Source organism: Podarcis raffonei, chromosome 4 (assembly GCF_027172205.1).
Source record: "Podarcis raffonei isolate rPodRaf1 chromosome 4, rPodRaf1.pri, whole genome shotgun sequence".
In the NCBI taxonomy this organism is placed as follows: Eukaryota; Metazoa; Chordata; class Lepidosauria; order Squamata; family Lacertidae; genus Podarcis; species Podarcis raffonei.
Genome location: NC_070605.1, coordinates 21,727,627 through 21,754,421, shown reverse-complemented (window position 1 = coordinate 21,754,421; position 26,795 = coordinate 21,727,627). Strand labels below are relative to the sequence as shown.

General features: G+C 43.9%; 1 protein-coding gene across 3 annotated transcripts in view; it reads right to left on the bottom strand.

Moving 5' to 3' along the window:
- The window catches only part of DYNC2H1 (dynein cytoplasmic 2 heavy chain 1), a 152,666-nt gene that overhangs the window by 106,691 nt on the left and 19,180 nt on the right, over positions 1–26,795 (bottom strand). For all 3 annotated transcript variants that reach the window (XM_053385713.1, XM_053385711.1, XM_053385712.1), the window contains 20 exons: positions 26,146–26,273; positions 25,171–25,286; positions 24,515–24,642; positions 23,420–23,569; positions 21,181–21,386; positions 20,366–20,521; positions 20,166–20,280; positions 19,609–19,779; positions 17,398–17,780; positions 17,031–17,163; positions 16,366–16,483; positions 15,742–15,854; positions 15,534–15,653; positions 14,496–14,646; positions 13,040–13,242; positions 11,803–11,985; positions 4,464–4,646; positions 3,508–3,731; positions 1,513–1,628; positions 613–812 (listed from right to left, as the gene is read on the bottom strand). In XM_053385713.1, the coding sequence (XP_053241688.1) occupies positions 613–812; positions 1,513–1,628; positions 3,508–3,731; positions 4,464–4,646; positions 11,803–11,985; positions 13,040–13,242; positions 14,496–14,646; positions 15,534–15,653; positions 15,742–15,854; positions 16,366–16,483; positions 17,031–17,163; positions 17,398–17,780; positions 19,609–19,779; positions 20,166–20,280; positions 20,366–20,521; positions 21,181–21,386; positions 23,420–23,569; positions 24,515–24,642; positions 25,171–25,286; positions 26,146–26,273 (3,297 nt within the window). The remainder of the gene's footprint in view (positions 1–612; positions 813–1,512; positions 1,629–3,507; positions 3,732–4,463; positions 4,647–11,802; positions 11,986–13,039; positions 13,243–14,495; positions 14,647–15,533; positions 15,654–15,741; positions 15,855–16,365; positions 16,484–17,030; positions 17,164–17,397; positions 17,781–19,608; positions 19,780–20,165; positions 20,281–20,365; positions 20,522–21,180; positions 21,387–23,419; positions 23,570–24,514; positions 24,643–25,170; positions 25,287–26,145; positions 26,274–26,795) is intronic.

Below are 26,795 nucleotides of genomic sequence, written 5' to 3'. Positions count from 1 at the left end.
TTGCAAATAATGATCACAGGGTTGTTTGCAACATAAAAACACTAAACACATAACATAACAGCAATAATAATAATAATAATAATAATAATAATAATAATAATTAACACCCCCCCCCCCCATGGAAGGAGTCATCTGACTAAGTCTAGACCACAAAATTAGTTCACCTGTTCCGTTTTCCTGAGCAATGTGAGGAGGTAACTAAAACAACTGGATGCTTCTTTCACACAATTAGATAATAAAATCATTGCTTTTAGTGTCTTTAAATTGCATGGAGGGGTTTTGTGTCAAGCAATTCAGATCAGATCAAGAACTGTCCTAAATTATTTTGACTCTAATCTTACAGGTTTGCAAAAGTAAGTGCCACAAGAATCAATGAAGCTTATTAAAATGTAACTTAGTAAAATATTTTTAGGTTTGATTTTACATATATACATTTTACATATATTCATTTACATAAACCGCAAACGTATTTCCAATAACTATGGAATTAAGATTTTTTTTCCTTTAGTATTTTTATAACCACAACAGATTCACTAGAAGTTTCTTAAGACTTTTAGGTAAAGACCAAACTCAAGGTATTCAGTGTCAGTTAGGGTTGTAGCTGATACTTACCTGAGTAGATATAATTTCCAAATTGGCCTCCTCAAAGACTTCTCGTAAAGCATTATTTAGCTCTGCATAATCTACATCCTTGAAATCAATACCAGGAAAGACATCTCTGACTAACGCATCAAACCGTGCACAATCTGCAAATGTAAGCTTTGACATCGTATTGAGTCGCAGTGCTTGGACTACAATATGGCTTTCATTAACTACATGGGAGAAAAGATAAGAGGATACAATTTAATTTCTTCGTGCTTCAAGATGTAAGAGAAACACACTAGCTGGTGTCTAGCATCACAAGATAATGCAATCCCTACAGATGGTGGATTTGTAATGCCTTAAATTTCACGTGGAAATTCAGTGACAAAAGGATAAGAGCTAGATGATATACTGAGTATGAAAATATTCAGCAGTGTGGTGAAGACATTAATTCTTAGGTTTATGCCACAACTCATAAGAAAGCTATGGACTTTTTAACAATAAGCTCAACAACTCAGAAAAAATTAACTAATTGTTAATGCAAACCCACTGTGCCAAGCATTGTCTACTGTTTGACAGGACGCCAGATTCAACAAACTTCCTAGTTTTTATATTTCCCTATGACTTCAAAAGACATTAGGATTCCTGCAGCCATGTTAGATAATACGCTACTGTGAAGCAGCATCCAACTTTGGCTTTTATTTGAAGCAACTAGGTTCCTAATGGAACTAGGAATCAAGAGTACTGTGGGTATTACCAGCTGTCAGGGTAATACATCAACTCTTCCAATGACTGTGGGTCAGTTGCAGGATTCTAATTGTGGGGGGGGAAGATTTTACATCTGCTGACAAACAGATTCCCACAAAAACAGAATGCTTGAATTTGAGAAGTCATATAAAGATATAAAGAAAGACATTGTCCAAGTTTTACCTGTCTCTTTCATTCCATTTTTTTTCAGCTGTCGAAGAAGGTTCCCACATCCCCTCAGAACAGTCTTCAGTGCTCGCAAGCCCCAATCATAATGCTGCTGAGGTGTCAAGAGTTCCCTGATAATTTTTTTAAAAAAAACAGTCATATTTTAATGCTTTCTCCATGTACAATCATTGATCGACTTCCCTTTAGTACTTGAGAAGAAATCAAAAGCTTTAACAGAGTAACGAAGAGATGCAGAACCAGGGACTAAGTTAGAAACCAACATTAAACCATGGTTAGTTCAGCTTAACTCCACTGTCAGAGGTGGTATGCTTCTATTATTCCTGCATTGCAGGAGGTTGGACTAGATGAACTCAGGATCCCACTCAACAATTCCGTGATTTATACCAGTTGCTAGAAACCACAGAAGGGGAAGAGTGCTGTTGTGCTCAGATGCTGATATGGGCTTCCCATAGGTATCTGACTAGACACTGTGAGAACCAGACATTGGATCAGATAGGCCACTGGCCAGGCTCAATAACTACAGTTCATCTGAAACCATAGTTTGAAACTGGATTATGAATCTCAGATTGCATTAACTATGGTATATTATTATTTCAAAGCACATAATAATCATAATTTGCTGTGTCACTCTGTGCCTTCTGCCTCAATGGCCACAAAGATTAAAGGGAAGAGAGCTGGAACACAAAACTAATAGTGTAGATAAGAGACATTCAACAGCACTTTCACACAAATCTATCTTTCATCTACCCAGCAACTGACTCCCTTCTCTGTCCATACCTCTCATTAACAAGAGTCTCCAATCCAATTGCCAGTTGTAATTACTACAATAACTTTATAATAAGGGCGGGGAGCCTTTTTGGCTTGTGGGACCAGATTCTTATCTCCCCCCCACTGCATGGGTCAACTTTGACAGGGAGTTGAGCCAGCCAATCAACTTAATGACAACAGGTGATTGACAGTTGGGTGGACTGCCCCACCTTTCAAAGTTGGTCAGCAAGGGTGGGGGAGCTAGTTACAGAGCAGGATTTAACCTCATTCATCCCCTGATGGGACGTGGGTGGCGCTGTGGGTTAAACCACAGAGCCTAGGACTTGCCGATCAGAAAGTCGGCAGTTCAAATCCCCGCGACGGGGTGAGCTCCCGTTGCTCAGTCCCTGTTCCTGCCAACCTAGCAGTTCGAAAGCACAAAGTGCAAGTAGATAAATAGGTACCGCTCTGGCGGGAAGGTAAACGGCGTTTCCGTGCGCTGCAATGGTTTTGCCAAAAGCAGCTTAGTCATGCTGGCCACATGACCCGGAAGCTGTACGCCAGCTCCCTCGGCCAATAAAGCGAGATTAGCGCCACAACCCCAGAGTCGGCCACGACTGGACCTAATGGTCAGGGGTCCCTTTACCTTTACCTATCCCCTGATGGGTGTGGAGTTGAGCTATGTGGAGGAGTTCCCTGAATGAAACTGGTATCAGCAGCAAATCTAGCAGGATTTAACACCACCACATCAGTCAATGAGCAGGGAACTACCACATGCAGCTCAACTGAGCTGATCCCACCTATCAGCTGACATCAAGGTGACATCAGTTAATTGACAGGTAGGTGTGGTTTCAAAAGGACGGCCTCATGAGCCAAACAGGAGCCTCTGACAGAGGCCCCCCACCTCTGCCCTATAAAGTTAGTCAGTATTACTATGCTTGTATTGGGGAAGGAGATGTAAGTCAGTAATTCCCCTAAAGCCAGTCAGGAAATTGATGCATGGGCTGGCATTTGAACCTGGGTCTTCCAGCTCATAGCACCTACCCTTAATGAATATGCTACACTAGATCAAAAGAAGAACACAAGAATGCTTCACAGCCATGACTTCCCCCTCTACGATTTTTAGTATTCAAGAATAGCAAAGTACCATGTGAGGTGATATTAAAGAATTAGCATGCATCCCAAAGAGCCAAAGTTTATATTTCCTAAATGGACTGCCTGGAGATAGAATAAAACACCTACCTTGCTAAATTAAAAATATCCACTAATTTTCTTCCCAGAGTTTTTGCATCTTTGAAACCTTCTGAATATAAAATCACTTCTGCAATGAGTTCATTATCAGGCCGAGTCATAGCAACAGGTCTAAAAAGTTGTTTGAGATTGTCGGGCAATTTTTGTCTGCCTCCATAGCCCTTTCCAGCAGGATTCATTGTGATAAAAATTCCAGAGTTGTGATCCATTTCAACCTGACATTTAAAAAATGCATTCATAAGGGACTTATGAAACAATTGTGTATCTAATGACTATTTGGCAAAGTCCCCATGTATTCTCATTCCCCATTTGCCAGAAACGGCAAGAAACAACTCTACCCTGAGGCTATTTCTTCACATCTTCCTTTGAAGCACCAGCACCAGCCACTGACCCAAACAGGACATTGTACTAAAGAAGCAGTTGTTCTGATCCACTGGTGCCAAACAAATACATTTTAGACATCTATCTAGTTTTTATGTTCTTCCTCTTTATGAGAGCCTTCTAAAGATAATTGTTGACACAAACAAGCTGAAAATTCTAATTACTAAAATCCTTCGAATTATACTAGTTTACATTAAGGACAATTCTTTGACCTTTACAGTTTTTCTCACGCAAAAAAAAGGTTTCATAAGAAATTTAGAAGAAAGAAAAACGTAGATGGGCTCCAAGGATGATTCTTTCACTCATTAAGATCCTACAGATTAGAGCAGGCACCCCCAAACTCAGCCCTCCAGATGTTTTGGGACTACAACTCCCATCATCCCTAGCTAACAGGACCAGTGGTCAGGGATGGTGGGAATTGTAGTCCCAAAACATTTGGAGGGCTGAGTTTGGGGGTGCCTGGATTAGAGTGTCACTGCAAGAGTACAGGAACGGACAAGGTACATAACCCTAAATAAAGAAAATGGCAGAACTGTTGTAAAAGAGGATAAAATACCATACTTTACCTCCTTTCCAAGTAACTCACACACAGGTTGGTGTTTCTTTAAAGCATGTTGAATTGTCTGGATCTGCATAGATACAGCAGACAGAACAGCTTCCTCCAGCCGGTTGAACTCATCAAAACAGCCCCAGGCTCCACATTTCACTAAACCAACAAATATTCGCCCCATCGATTTCACATCAATGCCCTTGAAATAAGAATGCTAGTTAAGATATGGAACCTTCAGGATTCAATTTCCTATTTGAAAAGTTTTAATAAATGTATTGAAGGGGGGAGTAATGGTATTTGAAAAATACATTAGGGCCTATTCAGACATTGCTTCCCTCTCCCACTCCTCATGCATGGGGGGACTAGTTTGCACACAGGTCTTAGTTTTGCATACTTCCTACTCCACTCCTGTTACTAGAAGATAGCACACAAACTAGGAGATTCTGCCTTGATTTAAATACTGGTTCTGTGTTTCTCTTTCACAAGCTTACAAGGAATCAGAGATGGCACTGGGGGAGCAAAAGGAAACATGGGAGCCCAAGACCCACTCTTGATTTTGTCACACGCAGAGGTCTGCAGCAGGGGCAAATACTGTCTGAACATTGTTGTATTTATTAATAGAGCAACATTCTAAATTATTGTTAATTCAGGATTGTCAGAGGTTCAGGAGCAGAAGAGCAGGGGAGAGAGCAAATAGAGAGCGGAGGAGAGGAATCAGAGGGGAGCGTAGGGGAATATGACAGTGGACCGAGAGATTCCATGAGCTTCTCCAGCGAATCTGAAGATTCCCAGGAGGGGGCGCCTATGGTAAGGGCGAGGCGAATCCCAGAGGGGACGATCCATAAACAAGGAACCAGAGGGGAGTCCCAAGGGAGTAGCGGAGCAGTAGGGCCAGTTCCCCCACCAGAGCACAGTGGGGGGGAAGAGTCACGTGAGTCAGGACCAGCTTCTCCTCCATCGGGGAGTGGGGAGACGGAGGGAAGGCCAGGTCCAGCTAGCCTCCCCGAAAGGGGGAGCAGTGACACAAGTGTAACGGTCAGAAGGAAAGTGGGAGGCTGCGCGCGCGCGCCAAGTTCAAATGTGGAGGAGCGCGGGACAGCAGAAAACCCGGATTGGGAGCCAGGTCCTAAAGCCCGAAAGAGGGGGGGAGAGGAGTCGGGAGAATCAGCGTCAGAAGAATCTCGGAGGGCTGAGACTCCGACTAGCAGAAAGACCCAGAGAAAGAAGGAACAGAGGAAGAGGTGGAGTAAGGCTAGAATCTTAAGCTGGTGTCAGGGGGGAGGAGATTCAGATGGGAGTTCTACGGTCTGACGGATAGATGTAGCGTTGCGCGCTGCGCGTCTAGAAATGAGACTGAACTTCAATAAAGACTTTTAAACTTGAGCAAGGAGCAGCGTTGGTCTTGTGTGAGCTGGGACCTTGGGCAGCGCTGACAGTAACTCCCATCTGAATAAACTCTGCAAGCTCACGGAGATAGGCAAAGATGACGACTGAGGAAAAAGTCAAGCAATTGCAGGAAGCGGTGTCAACGCTCTACGCAGAATTGGCTGCATCTAAGAAAAAAGAAGAAGACACAGCTGCGCTCTGCCAGGATCTGCAAGCCAGGTGGGACAAATGGGGAAAGGAGGGGCAGCTGGGAGCCAAGCCGGAGGGAGTTAGCCTCGGGAAAAGGGGGGCGAGCCTTGTGACCCATTTTGACGGGAACCTGCAGCAGTACCCTAACTTCAGAGCAGAAGTAGTCTTCGCGCTCAATTTGCTTCGGAAAGATTTTAGAGATGAGGAGGAGAAAGTGGGTTTCATAATCACTCATCTGCATGGGGAAGCTAAGTCGTGGCTGCGAACCTTGCTACGCGAAAATGACCCCGCCCTCAAAGATTCAAGCGCTTTTATTGGAACCATGGACGCTTGCTTTAAATCAACGGTGGATGTGGATGTCGCTAGAAGGGAAATGCATGGATTGCGACAAGGAAGAGCGACGGTGCGCCAGTATCATTCCCGCTTTTTTGGGTTAGTAAATGTGCTGGGCTGGCAGAAGGACTCAGCTGCCGTCAGGGATCTGTTCTGGGAGGGGCTGAATGGAGCCGTGAAAGATGAGCTGGCCAGGGGAGAGAGACCCCAAAATACAGCAGAAGTAGTCCAAAGGGCGCTCGCAATTGGGGTGCGCCTGGAAGAACGCCCGTGGAGCAGGGAGGAGGGGCGAAGAGCAAACACGTCAGTTAGAACGACTCCCTTCCTACCCAGAGAGACAGAGCGCGCTCAGTCCACGCCTCCTCTGATGAGTGGAGAGGAGCCAATGGAAATCGGAGGTGCAAGGGCTCAGACAGCAAGCAGAGCCCACACACCAGGAGCAGTCAAGGCGAAGGCTCCTAGAGGGAGCAGGAAGTGTTACATCTGCGACAGTGCACAGCACATGGCGAAAGAGTGTCCCCAGAGGCTCCAGAAGCACACTGCAGCCTCAGCAACTGTTAAAGGAGGAATTCAGCAGGGAGTAGAGCAGCAGGGAAAAGGCGACGCCTGGTTGGAGATGGAGGCTCTGGGGCTCAACCAGGCGAGTCAGTGAAGCAGTCCCCAGAGATTTTGCAGCCCACAGACCCCCTCCCACCCAAACCAGTGGTGCAACTCACTGCATCGCTCCAGCTGCCCGATGGGCTCACCCTGGAGGTCCCTATTACCATTGACTCTGGTAGCAACGCAGACTTTGTAGGGTTGGACTTCGTCAAGCAGCATCGCATAGCACTCCTGCCAGCCACGACGCCCCTAAATGTTGTCACGGTAGATGGCAGGAAGATACTGGGAGGAGAGGTGGTACAGCAGACACCGCCTCTGGTGATGCAAATTGGGAACCACCGCGAAGTCATCAGTTTCAACGTCACCCACCTGTCGGACACGCCCATAGTGTTGGGCATGAGTTGGCTGGATAGGCACAGCCCGGCATTAGCGTGGTACCAGCGGCAATTGACCTTCTGCTCTTCCTACTGCGCAGCGCACTGCATCCAGACCTGCCAGGAAGAAGAGGGGCAAGAGGATGCACCGCAGCTACACCTAGGCATGGTGCAAGCGGTGCCCAACAAGTACAAGGCCTTTTTGGAAGTCTTCTGCGAGAAGGAAGCAGACAAGCTGCCTCCCCACAGACCCTACGACTGCAAGATTGACCTCCTGCCGGGGGCGACGCTGCCGACTGGGAGACTGTACTCCATGTCTGAAGACGAAATGCAAGAACTCAGGGAGTTCATAGATCGCAATTTGAAGCGGGGATTCATCCGGGAATCCAAAGCAGTGGGGGGCAGTCCCGTGTTTTTCGTGAAGAAGAGAGACACGTCCGAACGGAGGCTCATAGTGGATTATAGAATCATCAATTCCAGGACAAAGCCCACAGCATTCCCCATGCCCAAAATTGACGACCTGCTCGCGACGGTGAGGAAGGGACGGATCTTCACCAAGTTGGATCTACGAGGGGCCTACAACCTTATACGCATGCGGGAGGGCGACGAGTGGAAGACAGCCATGTTTACGCCTTTAGGAACCTATGAATACAGAGTCATGCCGTTTGGTCTCCAAAATGGCTCCCATTGTTTCCAAGCTTTCATGCACCACGTGCTAGCGGGACTCCTCTACAAGAAGTGCGTCTGCTTTTTAGATGATATCCTGATCTTTTCGGACTCGCAGGAGGCGCACGAGGAGGACGTCAAGGAGGTCCTGCAGAGACTACGGGAGCACAGACTTTATGCCAAACTGGAGAAGTGCCAGTTCGACACGACAGAGGTGGATTTCCTGGGCTACAAGCTGTCCGACAAGGGACTTGCCATGGACAGCGCCAAGGTCCGCTCACTGTTGGACTGGAAGAGCCCGCACAACCGGAAGGAGGTCCAGAAGTTCGTCGGTTTCGCCAACTTTTATCGCAAGTTCATCAAGGGGTTCGCGAAGGAGACGGCGGCCATCACGGACACCCTCAGCTCCAAGAAGAAGAAGTTCACCTGGACGGACCAGGCGGAGCAGTCCTTTCGGAGGCTCAAGGGTCTCTTCGCGTCCGAAGAACAGCTGCTACACGTAAACCCCAGCAAACCGATGAGGGTTGAAACAGACGCCTCGGACAGAGCGGTGGGGGCGGTCCTGTTGCAGCAAGATCCGCAAGGGGACTGGAGACCGTGCGCATTCTACTCCAGGAAGCTCAGCACGTCGGAGCAGAACTACACCATCTGGGACAGGGAGTTGCTGGCCATTCATGCAGCCTTCAAGGCGTGGCGGCACTTCCTCGTCGGAGCCAGACACACAGTGCAGGTCCGCACGGACCACAAGAACCTGGAGTACTGGCACACGGCGAAGTTCCTGAACCAGAGACACATCCGCTGGGTGGAGTTCTTTGCAGATTTCGATTTCCGGATAGAATACATCCCGGGAGACAACAACGTCATGGCGGATGCGCTATCCAGGAAGCCGCAGTATTTCGAGGAAGCGGCACCGGCAGCGGCCAAACACATTTTCGCACCAGAGGTGTGGGCGTGCGCTTCAGCCGCAGTGGACCTGGACGCAGTCCGTCGCGCGCTACAGGCGGATTCGTTTGCGCAATCCAAGATGGAGGAGGTGAGAAACGGCACAGCGAGGGACGACGAGTTCCAGATACGCGACGGACTACTCCTCCACAAAGGGGCTCTCTACGTACCGGGAGACGACCTTCGCGCGAGAGTCTTGCAGCAGCTGCACGACGCGCCCAGCGCTGGGCACTTCGGCAAGGACAAGACGGTGGAATTAGTCACCAGGGACTTTTGGTGGCCCAAGGTGCGGGGAGAAGTTGCGGATTACGTTTCCAGGTGTGACACCTGCCAAAGGGCCAAGCCAGTACACAGGAAGCCGGCAGGTCTGCTGGAACCGCTGCAGACGCCGCTCGAACCATGGGAGAAAGTGGCCCTGGACTTTGTTACAGATCTGCCCAGTTCGCGCGGCAAAACAGCGGTACTCGTGGTCGTAGACCTCTTCACCAAGATGGCGCATTTCATTCCGTGCGCGAAGGTGGCCACAGCGGAACAGACCGCCAAGTTGTTCATAGACCACGTGTTCAAAGCTCACGGCCTGCCGCGGTCCATCCTGTCCGACCGGGGCCGCCAATTCATCTCGAACTTCTGGCAGAAGCTGCTGGGCATCCTGAACGTCAAGATCAACTTAGCGTCGGCACGACACCCGCAGACCAACGGACAAGCGGAGAGGGTCAACGCCATCATGCAGCAGTACCTGCGATGCTACGCCAATCAACAGCCCTCGACCTGGGTGGACTACCTACCGCTAGCCGAGTTTGCCTACAACAACACGAAGCACGGGTCTACAGGGGTGACACCGTTCTTCGCCAACAATGGGCGCCACCCCAGAACCTTCCCGGGGTTGGAGACCGAGGCAGAGGGGGAGCCACGGGGGGCAGAGCACTTAGCCGCAGAGTTACAGGAGGTCCATGAGCAACTCCGAAGGCACTTGGAACTCGCGAAACACGCCTACAAGATGCAGGCAGACAGGCACAGGAGGGTTGGGGAAGACATACAGGTAGGGGACTGGGTCTGGTTAGCAGCTCAGGCAGTGCCGGCCAGAACGCTAGCTAAGAGGAAGCTAGGACACAAGCAGCTGGGACCTTACCAGGTCGCGGCACAAATCAATCCAGTGGCCTACCGGTTGACACTCCCGGAGGGCTCCAGAATGCACCCAGTCTTTCACAGGTCAGTGCTCACGCCTTACAAGGCGCCCCACAGGTTTCAGGTGCCAGGGACCGCACCAGCTCCACGTAGCCCATCGCCAACAGGGGAGGGACCACAGAGGGCGACCCCACTCAACGAGGTCACACAGATTTTGGACTCCAGATGGGGGGAAGAGGGAGTTGAATATCTCCTCGCCAGGGAGGGTACTCCGGCCAGCGCCAACGAGTGGGTGCCGTGCTACGCCGTGGAGGAGCACTACCTCAAAGACGAGTTCCATTCGATCTTCCCACACAGACCCATGCCGGAGGAGTATTTCGACGACTGGCTTTTCACACCCACACTGTCAGCCAGCACGTTCCAGGGTTTCTCCTCAGATGAGGAGCCGACGCCGGGGATGAGCTCCCCGGAGGGGTCGCTCTCGGGGTTTGCCACGGACCGCTCCTATTGGTGGGACACTCAACCAGAAGTGGGGTGGAGCAGGGAACTGCTGAGGGGGCCCTTGCACACAGCCTCACCCGAGGGACCGGGTGGAGAGGAGGACATGGACGTGTGGGGGGAGGATCTTGGTTTTGAGCACGACAGCAGAGAAATGGAAGCAGAGGAAGTCGACGTCGACGAACCCATCGTGGGGGGGCCTGATCCCGCTGGCCGGTTGCACACCAGGGGGAGAGAACAGAAGCCAGCACTCACACCCCCAGCGCTGGAGCACCTGGAACCCACACCCGAAGAGGGGGAGGGGGGAAGGGGGGCTTCGAGGGGGGGTGGATGTCAGAGGTTCAGGAGCAGAAGAGCAGGGGAGAGAGCAAATAGAGAGCGGAGGAGAGGAATCAGAGGGGAGCGTAGGGGAATATGACAGTGGACCGAGAGATTCCATGAGCTTCTCCAGCGAATCTGAAGATTCCCAGGAGGGGGCGCCTATGGTAAGGGCGAGGCGAATCCCAGAGGGGACGATCCATAAACAAGGAACCAGAGGGGAGTCCCAAGGGAGTAGCGGAGCAGTAGGGCCAGTTCCCCCACCAGAGCACAGTGGGGGGGAAGAGTCACGTGAGTCAGGACCAGCTTCTTCTCCATCGGGGAGTGGGGAGACGGAGGGAAGGCCAGGTCCAGCTAGCCTCCCCGAAAGGGGGAGCAGTGACACAAGTGTAACGGTCAGAAGGAAAGTGGGAGGCTGCGCGCGCGCGCCAAGTTCAAATGTGGAGGAGCGCGGGACAGCAGAAAACCCGGATTGGGAGCCAGGTCCTAAAGCCCGAAAGAGGGGGGGAGAGGAGTCGGGAGAATCAGCGTCAGAAGAATCTCGGAGGGCTGAGACTCCGACTAGCAGAAAGACCCAGAGAAAGAAGGAACAGAGGAAGAGGTGGAGTAAGGCTAGAATCTTAAGCTGGTGTCAGGGGGGAGGAGATTCAGATGGGAGTTCTACGGTCTGACGGATAGATGTAGCGTTGCGCGCTGCGCGTCTAGAAATGAGACTGAACTTCAATAAAGACTTTTAAACTTGAGCAAGGAGCAGCGTTGGTCTTGTGTGAGCTGGGACCTTGGGCAGCGCTGACAAGGATAATTTTACCTTGCTTTTCACAACCTGACTTCAAAAGGGACTTGCAAAAATATAGCATCAAAAATAAAGCAGCAGTAGCTTATAAAGGCCAAAACGAGGACTTGGAATTGAATATGCTGTCTCACCTCATCACAATTAAAAACTAAAACTTGTCTTCCAAGCAGTCCTCCCAGAGCCTTTACAGATTCTGTCTTGCCAGTTCCTGCTGGACCATAAGGATTCCCTCCAAGGCCCATCTTCATAGCTTGGGTAAGTGTGAGGTAACACTTATCAGTTAATGGCGTGTAAACAAGCTTTGGCAAATTACCCTAATGACATAAAGAAACATATCTTATCACCCAGCACAATAAGATCAAATTTACAATCCTAGCTCAATCGCACAGATGTAAAATAGACAACAGAACTGCAAACTCCAAATAAGTAATAATCTCAAATGTCAAATATGAGGGAAACCATACAAATGTGCATAAGTCTATATTTCCTGAAGTCGCCCACAAATCTGTTAGCTTGCCATGGAAGGAAGGAAGCACACCATGAAGTGAAAGAGGTACCTTATGTATGTCATATGGCTGAACAAAAAATTTTTTTCCTTCCAGTAGCACCTTAAAGACCAACTAAGTTAGTTCTTGGTATGAGCTTTCGTGTGCATGCACACTTCTTCAGATACACTGAAACAGAAGTTGCCAGATCCCTCTATATAGTGAGAAGGTGGGGAGGGGTATTACTCAGAAGGGTGGTGGGAATGGGTGATTGGCAGATAGCTGTGATGAGCCTGTTGACGGCTCTTAATGATCAAGATCAAATTTAACAGGCTCATCACAGCTATCTGCCAATCACCCATTCCCACCACCCTTCTGAGTAATACCCCTCCCCACCTTCTCACTATATAGAAGGATCTGGCAACTTCTGTTTCAGTGTATCTGAAGAAGTGTGCATGCACACGAAAGCTCATACCAAGAACTAACTTAGTTGGTCTTTAAGGTGCTACTGGAAGGAAAAAAAATTTTTGTTTTGACTATGGCAGACCAACATGGCTACCTATCTGTAACTGGAAATATGGCTGAACAGTTGATGATTAAAAAAAGGTAAACAAAAATGGCTATTACAGTTGATGGGGACCATGTTATCAAGAGCAAACACAAATGAAAATAATTATCCATTCATTCTGGGATACAGGAGTCAAGAAATGTTTCAAGCACTTCAGCTAGTGAGCAAGGATGACTATAGTTTTTGCTCCCCTTAAATAATATAGAATGTGCTGTGAAGGAGGGATGGGGGAAGCGGTAGTATTTCTGAATGCAAGAAAAATGCATGATTAGGAGATCCCTGCAATAAATCTTGAAACTGAAATGAGAACAGTACCTGATACTCATAAGTGTACTCGAGTTCAGCATCCACCATTTGAATGTAGCATCTTTGATTCTTTAGATAAAACCTGAGTTGCTTCTTCCAGGCCCAGTCATCATTGCTCTGCACCTGGGCTTCATTTAGCTGCCGCACAGTATCAATGTTATGAATAACATCAAGTATAAGAGCTTTAAGCTTCAGCTCAAGGATCCCAGATTCTGAAGATAAATAATATTATTTCCAGGAGACCATTAAGCAGACCATTAAAAGTTTAAAAGCAATTATATCAGCCTCTTATTTATCTTGCTTTATCCAATCATAAGCTTCTCGTTTACTCTTACAAATGAAATGTAACAAAAGGGGGAAAGTGTCACCCATTGTATACAATGTAACTATTTAACATATGTAATTTTTTAAGGATCTGAATTTAGAAGAGTAAGCAGCTTGCCAAGTGGCTTGCCTTATAGTATTAATTTTTAATAATTTTATTATTTATACCTCGCTCATCTGGCTGGGTTTCCCCAGCTACTCTTATGGTATACAGTGGTACCTTGGGTTACATACGCTTCAGGCTACATACACTTCAGGTTACAGACTCTGCTAACCCAGAAATAGTACCTCGGGTTAAGTACTTTGCTTCAGGATGAGAACAGAAATTGCACGGTGGCAGCAGGAGGCCCCATTAGCTAAAGTGGTGCTTCAGGTTAAGAACAGTTTCAGGTTAAGAACGGACCTCCGGAACAAATTAAGTACTTAACCCGAGGTACCACTGTACATTAAATGGTTAACATTACAGTTAGCATTGGAACGTCTACTTCAAATGGATTAGAGGATCAAACCTCTCACCCAGCATATGCCCAGATGTCATATCCATTATTTTTAACCTAAAATTATTGGTTGTGATAAACAGATGAGGTAGTACTACACCTATGAACTGAGAACTACCACCCCATCACCAACTTTCCCTTTTAGGACAAAATGTTTCCCTTGGGGAAGCGTAAGTACCACCTGAGGACACCTTACATGCACAAGGAATCCTACATCCCCCGACCTGGACTTTGAAGTCAGGAAAGGGGGTGTTTCTGGGTGTTCTAGGCGAATCAAAATGTTAGGATGTGCTGACCTGTGATGGTTCCATAGTTCACTGATGATATTTGGCAATTCATTGATAATGTTAATTGTTCAATTGTAATTTCTCTCTCTAATATATTGTTTTATACTATTTTGGAAGCCACTGTGATACCTTTGCAATATAGAGCAGTCAAAATGAAATACTACGCATTAATCACATACAAAACAGTTCTGGATTACAGTCAAAATAGGTACAACCATACAAAATTACAGCCGTCATTCCAACTGTACAATTAGGGGGATAAAATTTTTAATATAATTATTAACAGCAAGTGTGCTTCAGTTATGAGAAAATAATTTCAAGCCTGGGGGAAAAAGCCATAGCAATCCTCTTTCATACCTGTATTGCCTGAATCTTCTGTATTAGTGTCTATGCTGGTGTAATGCTCCAATTTAGCCATCAGTTCTAATTCTAACTGTTGCAAATTACCTTCTTTGATTGCACATTCAACATCTTCTGTGAACTGAATTTGTTCAGCTAAACAAATAATCTATTGAGAAAACAATATTCATAAGCAAGAATGGATTTATATGTATACAGTGATAGATGCTTCAACAAATCTTACCACTTCATTCAGTGTTAAGCAAACTTCAAACCCACACTACTCCTCTGCTAAAACATACTAATAAGCAAAGAGCTCTTCAAGTAGCTGGTTAACAATCTAATGTATGTTTTTTTAAGAAGCAAATTGCATTGAGTTCAATGGGGCTTAGTTCCAGCTAAAGGGGACTAAGTCATTTTTTTAAAATGTATGGAAATAAAGGGTTATGTTTATTTGAAGACAGTAATAATCTGGAGGTTCAAAGAATAGATTGAGCTGCTATGCAACAGCTACAGGCTACAGGCACCATAAGTGACTGGTAAGAGTCACCCACCATTCAGCCTGGAGTAGAGTGACTCAAACAGGCAGCTCTTGGCTGCAAGCTGTTGTAGCTCACTGCACCATTCACAGAAGCACTGGGAGTTATTTGCAAAAACCAGGAGACTTCAATCCTGCCTGGGGTCTGCTGGGGTTCTGGGAACAGAAAGTAGCAATGCAGTAAGTTTATGGTCATGCCCTTAACTTTTAGGTTTCCATTAAATATTATTTAAAGCCAGCCCAGATGAAGCTTCAGTTACTATTGGGCTTCTTAAAAATACAGTGTTCCAACAAACAAACAAAGGTGTTCCCACCTTTACCAGTACCAAAACTGTGCCTAACCTTTAAAGATAAATGAATAAAATCCAATACAACTATCTGTTAACCTCAGCCTGTTAGCTTTAATTCAAAGTGCACAAAAATATTATTTCTTTTCAAGTCAGATATTCCTCCAAATGCAGTCTCTCCTTAAACAATTTTAATAACTACCATACTGCAAAAGAAGGAAGAAAAACTACCTGTGAGGGGAAAAGTGATGGATCAATTGAACCCTGAGTTCTTTTCCCAGCAGTTACGCAGTCACACAGTAATTGTTTCAGTGTTTCTTTCATCACCGAAGAAAGCTTGTTTAGCCAAACCTAGCAAATAACATAAAAGGAAACATCACAAATCACACTTACTTCTCCCATCTTGTGTTATTATTATGTTTGGAGTCTACTTTCTCACCTCAACATCATTTGATAGGAGGATTTTATGTTTTAAAGGTACAACTTCGCCTTCTAAAGATTTCATTGCAAGAATGTTTTTAAAGTCCTCATCAAAGCTCACACTGTGAATTCCTGTTAATTAACAGCATAATATTCAGTTAATGAAGTATAATCTACTCCATGTTATTAGATTACAATAAAGCTTTTATACTACAGTACTATGTTTCATAAGAGAGGATACAGTGTCTAAATAAATGTGTTCATAATTAATGACATAATTTTATTAAAAGGTTCATCATTGTTATATGCATGCATGCATAAATGACAAGACAATTATTTTTTTTTTAAAGCAAGACTTCTGAAGAAAGATTTTCATCAGCCTTCTGTGGCTCAGGTGTTATACTTGAAGTATTTTCCAATTTTTCCATATCAACTGCTAGAAAGGAACTCTTTTTTATTATTTGAAAGTGAAGATGATTGTAACTAAAGGTGCTTTGAAGGCTTCTATTGCCAGGAAACTAAGAACTGACTGCCAGCTGTTTCTAGATATATGCAGGTTTGTAAAACCCTTGCACACAACATTGTTTTATGCATGAATTGCTTCTCATGTGGCATCCTGAAGCAATGAAATGACTCAACTTACCAGCAAAAAGCTTCTTCAGGTGAGACTGAATAACTAAAGGATTGGTAGACTGTCCCAAGATTTCTAGAAGATCATCGTCCCCAATAAAATAGAATCTAGGAAATGCAGAGCGCTTTTCCTGTTTCAAAATAGATGAATTCATTCTGATTTTAATGCTAATATCATATTCCTCACTTTCTTACAAATGAAAATAGGCATAGCTCTGTACTTTTAACTTTGCTATCTGTGCACCAAGGTATACTGGCCAAACAGCCCACCCACTCTTATAGATTGGGGCAAGCACCTCTCTGCTTGTTATATGCTGCATTTATTTGATACGGCAATTGCCTCTCCTACACTGACAGGAGTTTATGTTAATAAAATACCTCCAAACAATTTATTTTTAAATAATATATATCTAATAGAACCAGAGGCCATTCCGTGCTGCCTGCTTTTCTGCATGCGCCCCTGCCCACGACATTCACCAGCCTGTAGCAACTAGGCTTGCTCAATCCTCACTGGGCCGTTTGGGTGTTTCGCTTTTGTTTTTTTTGCCCTTTTAGGTTGCTTCTATTTTTCCCTACTTCTACAATCCTTGGGATGCACAAACACATTCTTTCGTGTTTCTCAGTGACCCTATTCTGACTCCATCTATGTCAGCTCACTATTAGATTAGAAATGTTTACCTCCAAGAATTCATTTAAGGATTTCTGACATCTCTGAAGCTGGTCAAGAATAGTGATCAAGGCGTTTCTTATTCCTGCTCGAGCAGTCAAGGATGTTATGCGGTTGTCAAGCTTGATATCTAACAATATTGATCTTTTAAAAGAACGGGGGTGGGGGGGAGAATATGTCATTATAATGTGAAAGGTCATAGATTAATTCCTAAATTATTGCTGCAGTTGCATCCATGTTATAAAACTATTAATTCTGTTCCTGGGTATGAAAACACATGAGATTAAAATAAGCTGTGCATACTTTTTCGCATTGTTTCATTCTGAAGAATGTTTTGAGATATTTGGATTGAAAGACATTGTGCAGCATAAAACTGACCTGAAGTCTTCATCGACTCTGTTGAAGCGGGCTTGCTCACGAGGTAAAGCTCCACGCCCAAAAATGGGTTCCAGATAGACCCACTTCCTCTGAATTTGATTTAAATTTTGAAGATACTCATCCAGCTCAGCAAGTTTCTTCTCCCAAACAAAAACTTTATCTTGAAAACCTTTGTAATATGGAGAGTCCTTGAGTGACTGGAGGAGGCAACGATTGTCACCAACCTGGTTGACAATGTCTTTCCAGTCCTTAATCAATTTAATCATCCGGCTCTGGCTGTCTTCATAATCTGTCAATGAAAAGACAGCTCCAATTCCCCACAGCTCGAGCTCACGCAGGGCTTCTCGGATTGTGACTTCGCCATGAGCCCGACTGTTCAAATCCTGTTTTCAGACACAAATCACATTCAAGCAAATGTTTGACTCTCATTTCTACTACAGCCAAACTTAAAACAAAAAGAGATTCAGACAAATGACAAGTCATGAAATATAATTTGTTAATCAATACAAGTTTATCTTTTTAAAATCAAACACTATGGAACTATCTACATGTGAATGATGATTTAAGGAACTAAATAAAAGATTCTATGACAAACGCCACCTTTTCATTCACACAACAGCCACTCCCATGAATCTTATGGAATCCACAATGCGGCTCTGAATAGCAGTTACTAAGAATCACAGATGAGCAGAATGCTGCTGTGCTGAACTCCTGCTTGCATTCTTCCTGCAGACATCTGAACTAGATGGGCCACTAGCCTGATCCAGCAGGATCTTATGTTCACACCGTGAGCCTCCTGTAACAATCTGGGAGAAACACACTCCTCCACTTCTGTTCTATGCGGCCTAGGACCCACGTACCTACGAGACCGCCTCTCCTGTTATGCCCCGCGGAGGACCTTTAGGTCTACAAATGACAACATTTTGAAGGTCCCAAGTCGCAAGGTGGTTAGATTGGTCTCAACTAGGGCCAGGGCCTTTTCAGCACTGGCCCCAACTTGGTGGAACACTCTGTCACAAGAGACTAAGGCCCTGCAGGACTTGACATCTTTCCACAGGGCCTGCAAGACAGAGCTGTTCCGCCTAGCCTTTGGTTTGGACTCAGTCTGACCCTTATGTTTCCTCCCCTTATGGTTTTGATCTATGGGCTATTATTAAAATGAGGCTGCATTTTAAATTGTATTTTTAACCTGTATTTTAAATTGTTTTTTTCCCCTATTATGTTTTTATTGTAATTTTACTGGTGTTAGCCGCCCTGAGCCCAGCTCTGGCCGGGGAGGGTGGGGTATAAATAGAAATATAATATAATATAATAATAATAATAATAATAATAATAATAATAATAATAATAATAATTATTCTATCACTCCACTCTCCTTCCACTAACTTAGGTGTCAGGAAATGATCTAAAGGAATCTGAAATCTGCTGCTCATCCTCCAGGCAGCAGTCACTCACACTCTCACACAACTAGAAAAACAGTGCCACAAAATAGGAGTGTGTGTACACACACACACACACACACCTGATCCAGGCAAAAGCCAGGAAATTGCTGAGCTAGATGGACCAATGGCCTGACTTTGGATGGCCATTTGTCATAGGTGCTTTAGTTGAGATTCCTGCATTGCAAGGGGTTTGAACTAAATGATGCTCGGGATCCCTTCCATCTCTACAATTCTATGATTCTATGATCCAGAGAGTAAGGTAAGGTAAAGGTAAAGGTAAAGGACCCCTGGATGGTTAAGTCCAGTCAAAGGCAACTATGGGGTTGCGGCGCTCATCTTGGTTTCAGGCCAAGGGAGCCAAAGTTTGTCCACAGACAGCTTTCCGGGTCATGTGGCTGTTTACCTTCCTGCCGCAGCAGTACCAATTTATCTACCTGCACTGGCATGCTTTCGAACTGCTAGGTTGGCAGGAGCTGGGACAGAGCAACGGGAGCTCACCCTGTTGCGGGGATTCGAACCGCCAACCTTCTGACCGGCAAGGCCAAGAGGCTCAGTGGTTTAGACTACAGCGCATCCCTCTGATCCAGAGAAAGACCCACTGAGAATGAACTGTGTTTCCCAGCTTTGGACACTAGAGAGCAACCTTGATCCACATGCCCTCCATTCAGCACCACAGAAGAATGGAAACTACAAAAAATGTTTTAATAGCCAAGTAACTGCTCCACATAATTTTCTGCTTCTCAGTACAACTTTGAAAAGTAATTCTTGCCTTCAGTTCTGCTGCTTTTTCCACGATGACATCAGCCACTTTTAGAAGGTCTCCAAACACCAAGTTCTCTAGACTAGTACCCTTGGGAAGACCAAGAATACGAAAGAGGTCCAGCCAATGATCTGGCGACAGATGTTCTCCTCTAACGTATTTCAAGACAGGAAGTGTCATCTTTGGCAATAAATAAATAAAGGTATATGTATGAGTCTACCTCATTTTAATATAACCTTGTTACATTCAGACAACTAGATTATTCTTCTGAATACTTAACAGTTATATGCATGCAAAGCATTATTAAAATCTGGAAGGAAGCTCAAAATTTATCTAACTTTCTACATGACAGAACAATTCCTTATCTTCCTGGGCTCCTTTTGTGAGAAAGGGTGGGTTAAAAATTAATTAATTAATATGAGATGCCTTCTTCTTGCACAACTATTGAATTTAACCCTCCATAAACACATATACATTTATATATAAAAACACCTCTCATAAATTTGGTACAAAGTATTCCAATACATCTTTTTTGCTTTCTTCCCCTTTTAAATTCAGCACCTTACTTTGTATGTGTCAACTTCTTTCTGCAACTTCACAGTCATTATAGTGTGTTCCTCAATCTTTCTCAGTTTGTCATGCCAGTTCAGTAAGAATTCTTCAAACAAGTAGGTCTTGCTTCTGCAATGGAACACATGTCAAAGAAAGTTCACAATGGGTCAACTACTGTTATAACCAAGGAATGCCAGCAGTTCAGAAGACAGACCTGAATGTAATCCAGTCTTCATTGGCTTTTTCTTGAAAACCTTCTTGGAATTGTTCATATAATGCCCAAATTTCTGCACAGCTCTCAATGTCTCTGCGTATTTCATTGGCTAAAGAGAAATCAGGCTCTTCTAACTCAAAGTGACAGCAGTCATTGCTGAAGGAAAAGAACATGGCAATGTTAAAAGTGTATCCCAGATAAAATTTTATATCCCCCTCTTCCCTTAAAGAGTTCAGACTGGGCTAAATGGGGCTTCTGTCCACATGGCTTCAACAATGCTGAAATATCAGCTGCTCTCAAAACATTAACTGGGCCATTTTATTTTTATTACATAACTAAAGTTCTCTAGGCAACAAGAGTATCCTGGCCAGGTGAACAATTGAAAGTTCTGCTAATGTGGATGTTTGCATTGACAAGATATCTTTTACACAAAGCTAAAGAAAATTCAGGATCTTTCCATTCCAAAATGATCATAATTACTACATATATTGCCTTGCTATTTAAGCATTGTAAGACATAGAATTGACAATTTCAGGAAATGACACTTTATACATGGTTATATTTTGCTCATTATTGTCTAACTTTCTTTCAAAAATTGTATTTACAAGACTTTATTTTTTTATTATTATTTGTTTATATTTATTAAAACCTTCAATGGCAGATCTCAGGACGGTTCACAACATAAAAATACAAGATAAAAAACACAAAATACATAATAACAAATACAAATCACTAACCCCACCATCCCCTCACCTGTCCTGGACACCACTTATAGGGTAATATATATATCCATGCATATGGAGAAATAAACATACATTAACTTTTGTTTTGTGTTCTCAAGTTCATCAAACTCAATTTTCTTTTCCTTTATGTTCTCAGCACTCTTCTGCAGCAAATCATGATGACCTGTTTCAATTACATCATCCTTGGGTTTTAACTGGTCCCAGCGAGCTTTAAACTTCTCCAGCTCTTGAAAGTATGTATGAATACGTGACATCACATTACTTTTCATCACTTCAATCTAAAAAACAAAGAGTGAGTTTTAAAATGAAAATCTTACTACTTTCCTTGGAAAGCTTATACTAGAAGCAGACAGATGCTATCAGTCTGCCTAATAGTGCATTACAGACATATTAGAGTAGCTATTATTCAAACTAGCATTGCCATATTTTATATTTCATAGAAAAGGAATTATGTAGATACACTTGTCACAGAGCCAACTCACGACAGTAAAATGTGGATTTGGTGGCAAAATCACATTTGGTGCTGTGCAGTGGGTCAAGTGGTCCTCAAAGAACATGTTATTGAAGCATCTGTGTTCACAGCTATAGGCTTTTATTAATAATATTTTTAGATTGTCTGATATAAAGTAAACCTCTGGGCATATTTTTCTGCCATGTAAAAATTTGCAGGGGGGTCCCAAACAACATTCCCTCCCCACTTCCTCTATTCAGCTGTCCTTGCTCCAAAATCCTGTTGCAAAACATGCTGAGCAGTCCAGAACACTCTACAGTGGTACCTTGGTTGTGCAATGGCTTGGCTCCCGAACAAATTGGCTCCCAAACGCCGCAAACCCAGAAGTAAGTGTTCTGGTTTGTGAACGTTTTTTGGAAGCTGAACATCCGACGCAGCTTCCGTGGCTTCCAATTGGCTGCAGGAGCTTCCTGCACTCAATCGGAAACCACGCCTTGGTTTTCGAACAGTTCCAGGAGTCGAACAGACTCCCGGAATGGATTACGTTTGACAGCTAACGTACCACTGTACTGGCAAAAGCATTATGGCCCTCTAAACCAAAGTTACACTATCAGAGGGGTTGGGAACTGAAGGCCTGAGGACCAAATACAGACCTCCAGGCCTCTCTATCTGCCCCTTCCAATTCTCTCTACAGCTCTGCTTCATATGCAGAGCACTTTTGCCTGGCTTGAATGTGTCCTTGAATATTATACCTGTTGCTGGGAATCACAGGTAGGAAAAACGCTGTTGTGCTCATGCCCAGTTTGCTGGCTTCCCACAGGCATCTGGTTGGCTACTGTGAAAACAGGATGCTAGACTAGATCATAGCTGTCCACTTTTCCCTTTTCTTGCGATGAATCTATTCGGAATAAGGGAATTTCCCTTTAAAAAAGGGAAACGTTGACAGCTACAGTACCTTTCATAAGAAACCAGAGGCTTTTCTCCTGGGCATGGTAGGCCAATTGGTGTCAAGGAAAGATAGGACGTTCTTTATGTATGCTACAACAGCAGCAAGAGTCCTTTTAGCAAAGTATTGGAAGACACAAGAACTAGCCACGCTGGAAGAGTGGCAGACGAAGGTGATTGACTATATGGGACTGGTTGAGATGACGGGCAGAATCTGTGACCAAGGAAAAGAGACGGTAGAAGAAGACTGGAAGAAATTTAAACTTTATCTTAAGAACTGTTGTAAAATTAATGAGTGCTAAAATGTCATGGGTAATGTAAAGCAGATTTGCAGCGATAAATGATTGGGTAAGAGAAAAAGGTTAAAGAAAGTGAATTATAAGTAATTGAGATTAGGGGTTGCTGAAAAAGTTTAAAACAGGGATGCAGAAAAGGAAGGCATGGGGAAGTCGTCGAAATTGGGTATAAGGAAAAAAAGGTTATGAAATTATACATGTTTATATGTTTGTTTGTTTTTGTATTGTCACTTGTAATGTGTTATAATATATGTTGGAAAATCAATAAAAATTTTATAAAAAAAAAGCTATGGACTAGATGGGCCACTGGCCTGATCCAGCAGGCTATTCTGTTAACAACTCTTGCTTGATGAAGACTAGAGGGGGATGTGGGTGTGCAGGAAATAGTCTAATGTACACAGGGAAAATTTACACGTGTTGCTCTCCCCACTCTTGCCTCCAGTCCCTGCCCACTATTAGCATGTGGCCCCCGGAAAGTTGCCCCCAAGGAAATACTGCCCTCAAGCTGAAAAACTTTCCCATCCCTACAGAATCACCTGACAAAATCAAAAGATGTTCATGTCCAACTGAAAAAAAAGTAAGTCAAGGGGCGGAACGTTTACAATTCACCCCAAATTACCTGCTCTCTTATCATAAGCTGATGACTTTCCATCATTAATTCAAATTTATCCCACGTAGCTCTCAGGTTGCCAATTGTTTCAATGCCCCCACCAGCCACAGTTCGCAGAAGTTTGTTTTTACCTTCTGCTTCTTGAAAGAGATGGAAGATCTAAACAAAGAGGTTTTTTAATTAGTAAAATTGTCAATGCCAACGTATTTGTTTATGCCAGTAAATGCTACAACATTAACCTTTGTTTTAATTTATTCAAACTGCAATAAATTGCCCCCAACAGTTTTCCAAGTTTCTTTATTTTTCTTTATATTGAGCAAGACTTTGGGAACAATGGTCATTCAGACACAGATATGGCAGCTTAAGTCTCTCACTCTGGCTGAACAGGGCATCAGTTAGCTGATCCTGATGGATCTCAGGTCAGTGTAGGTCCTGAAAAGGCGAAGGCTCCAAGTGAGTGATGGGAAAGGGACAGGAATGGTGGTAGGGGTGTGCCTTACACTAGGTGCTCAACCAATTCAGCTCGGTAACATGGTCTGGTGATCTGGCCTAAGTTCCACCAGCAAAAAGGGTGCTGTTAAGTCAAACCACACAATGAAATCAATGGAGTGGCCCTCAGAAAACAGGCCCAGGCACACCCAGCAGTCCCACTCCCCACACAAATGACACTGCAACAACACGACTCTTTTTAAACCACAAACAAGCACAGAAAAAAATCTCAGCATGAAGGCAGAAGTAAAAACTGGTAGGGGCTGGCCAGGTGACAGCAGAAATCTCTTATTTGACTGAAATCCTGCCTGCAAACACTAGATGGCGCTCACCCCACCTGAGATACTCATTCACTCAAAGGACAATAGACCTGTAATCACATCCCATATCCCCTACCTGGCCAGGCACCTCCATTTGGTCAGGGAACAAGAGCCTGATGTTTGCGTCCTTGACCAAGCAGAGCGAGGAGAACTGTACAGGGATATGAAAGGTCTCCCATTCACCATGACCACTTGGCATGTTGAATGCCCATATGCAATGCCAAGAGAGGGTCTGTTGTATCCTACAACGACCCCCTCTGTGCAGGGGAGACTTGGTAGTACAGAAAAAAATTACCTCTTCTTTTTTGTCTTTTAGGTTTTTATATTTTAAATTATCTTCTGTTATTTCATCTACAGTTTGGGGCCTTGCTATCAAGGTTTTCATGGCATCATTGAGAAATGAAGAAATATCATGTAGATGACCTAAACAAAGGAAAATAGAAAACAAAAGTTTTGGTTTAACACAACACAAATGGTACAGCAGGGGAAAGTCTTTTCTTTCTTTCCTCCCACAAGGAAAACAGCATAAGCAACCGGACAAAAGCATCATACTGGATTTTAACCGTTTTTTAAAATTGGAGCTGTAACTAGACATAATGCACAGCCCTTACTAACAGTACAACCCAAAACAGTTTAATTGGTGAAATTTAGTCCCACTGCAGTTAATAGTACTTACTGAGCAGCAAAAGATGGATGTGGGATAAGACTGTTTAATGTACAAAATAATCGCTATTATGAAAGGTTATTATGGATGATGCAACCAAATGCACAAATGTTACTTTTCAAAAGCCAGGCCAGCACACCCACCAGAGTCACTATATGTCACAACATATCTGATAACTAAAATAATGCTATGCAAGGTAACTGTTTTTCACAGAGGGAGCAGGAGTGAACAATTTATTGCTATTTTCTAAAACTTTAGCAAGAACGTTTCTCTCTTTTGAGCATTACCTTGTATGGACTTTCTCAAAGACATCACGAGAACATCATACAACTTCTGGATAAGATCATCAATCATAGACTTCACAGGGTTGCAATTCACTATTATGCAATCAACCTTCACAGTGCTTCAAGAATTAAGACAACCAATTATATAAGAATATAGAATACAGTTTAAAATAAACTTTAAACTGTACAGATTTGAAATATGATCCATTTGTCTTATTCAGTTGTAACAACAAACCATGGGCTGTCATAAGCATGAGCCTGAACAAACCTCTGACTCTTCTACCACACCTCCACCATCTCTTTCACATTCAAGAAGAGATTACTGAAAGCTTTTCGCATTGCTTATGAATAAATAAACCTGTTTGTGGTTTAATAGCTTGGCTCATTAATTAACCACAATTAGAAGAAACTAAAGTCTCTCATATTTGACTATAACAAGAAGCTAGTTTATTTGAAAGCTCCTCTCATGCATGCAGGGCAAAGGAGCGCAGAGCATGCAAATTCAAATTCAAAGGGGAAAGAGTGCTGATAACATTCATGTGCATGCCCAAGTTGTTCAGCTTTTTGGGACACCAGAAGGTTGCCCCACATTGCTCTACATCAGACACACCAATCATTCAAATTGTGGTTTAACTCTCTTTAGAGAGGTTTTGACTAGACTGACCTGGCACTGGCTTCTCTGATTTTCAATTTATCATGAGACTCAGTTCAAGATTCTGGTTTTAATCACTATAGCCCTAAACATCCTGTGACCAAATTATCTCAATAAGTACTTCCCTGCATGAGTATGCCTAATAACTTTGATCTGTTCCACGTCCACTCACACTAAAAATTACCCCAAATGAGATTCCTCCACCTCCCAATTTCCACTGACAGATTATTCAGGCATAAAATGAATTTGCTCATACAGTCCATGCTATCAAAACTAACACATGCAGGAACCTATTACTCATTTATAGTTCTTCCAGGGTACAATACCTTGGAAGGCGCTCCACTTCTTTTCCTCGCACTTTTAGGGCTTTGAAATTTTTTTCCCAGTCCTGTTCATTGAAAAGATGATTCTCCACCAGAGCTTCCATATCGACTTGTCCAATTATAACCCACTCCTTTGCCGTAGCATCCATATTTTTATAACAGAGAAGATGAAAGGTCCTTTGTGTAAAATACTCAACATATTTTTTTAAAACAAAACGCTAATTTTCTAAACAGGCAAACAAAGCATGACTCAAATGACTCTGATGAAGTCGGCTCTTACCTACATGAACCCTTGACATCATAAATCAAAGCACAATCCCATCTTTACATACCAGAAACTGTAGGTATACACTCCCTGCAGTTTCACTGTCCATGATGGCATCTCATGCTAGATAGAGGAGGTACACTGTTTATTTAAATGGCCACACATTCATGGGGCCAAAAAATGAGAACGAACTGCAGGACTCTAAAGGCCTCTGTGTTTGCAAGTCTCAGATCACTGTCCTACCATCTATCTGGACATTTCAGAAATCTTACAGCCTGTCTACACACACAGTGTATACCTGGCCCTTAAAGCCACCCCTGGTGAATTAATCATTTTAAACACAATAGCTGAGATTCACATGTTCCAGCTGTTTCTTAAGCAGCTGGTC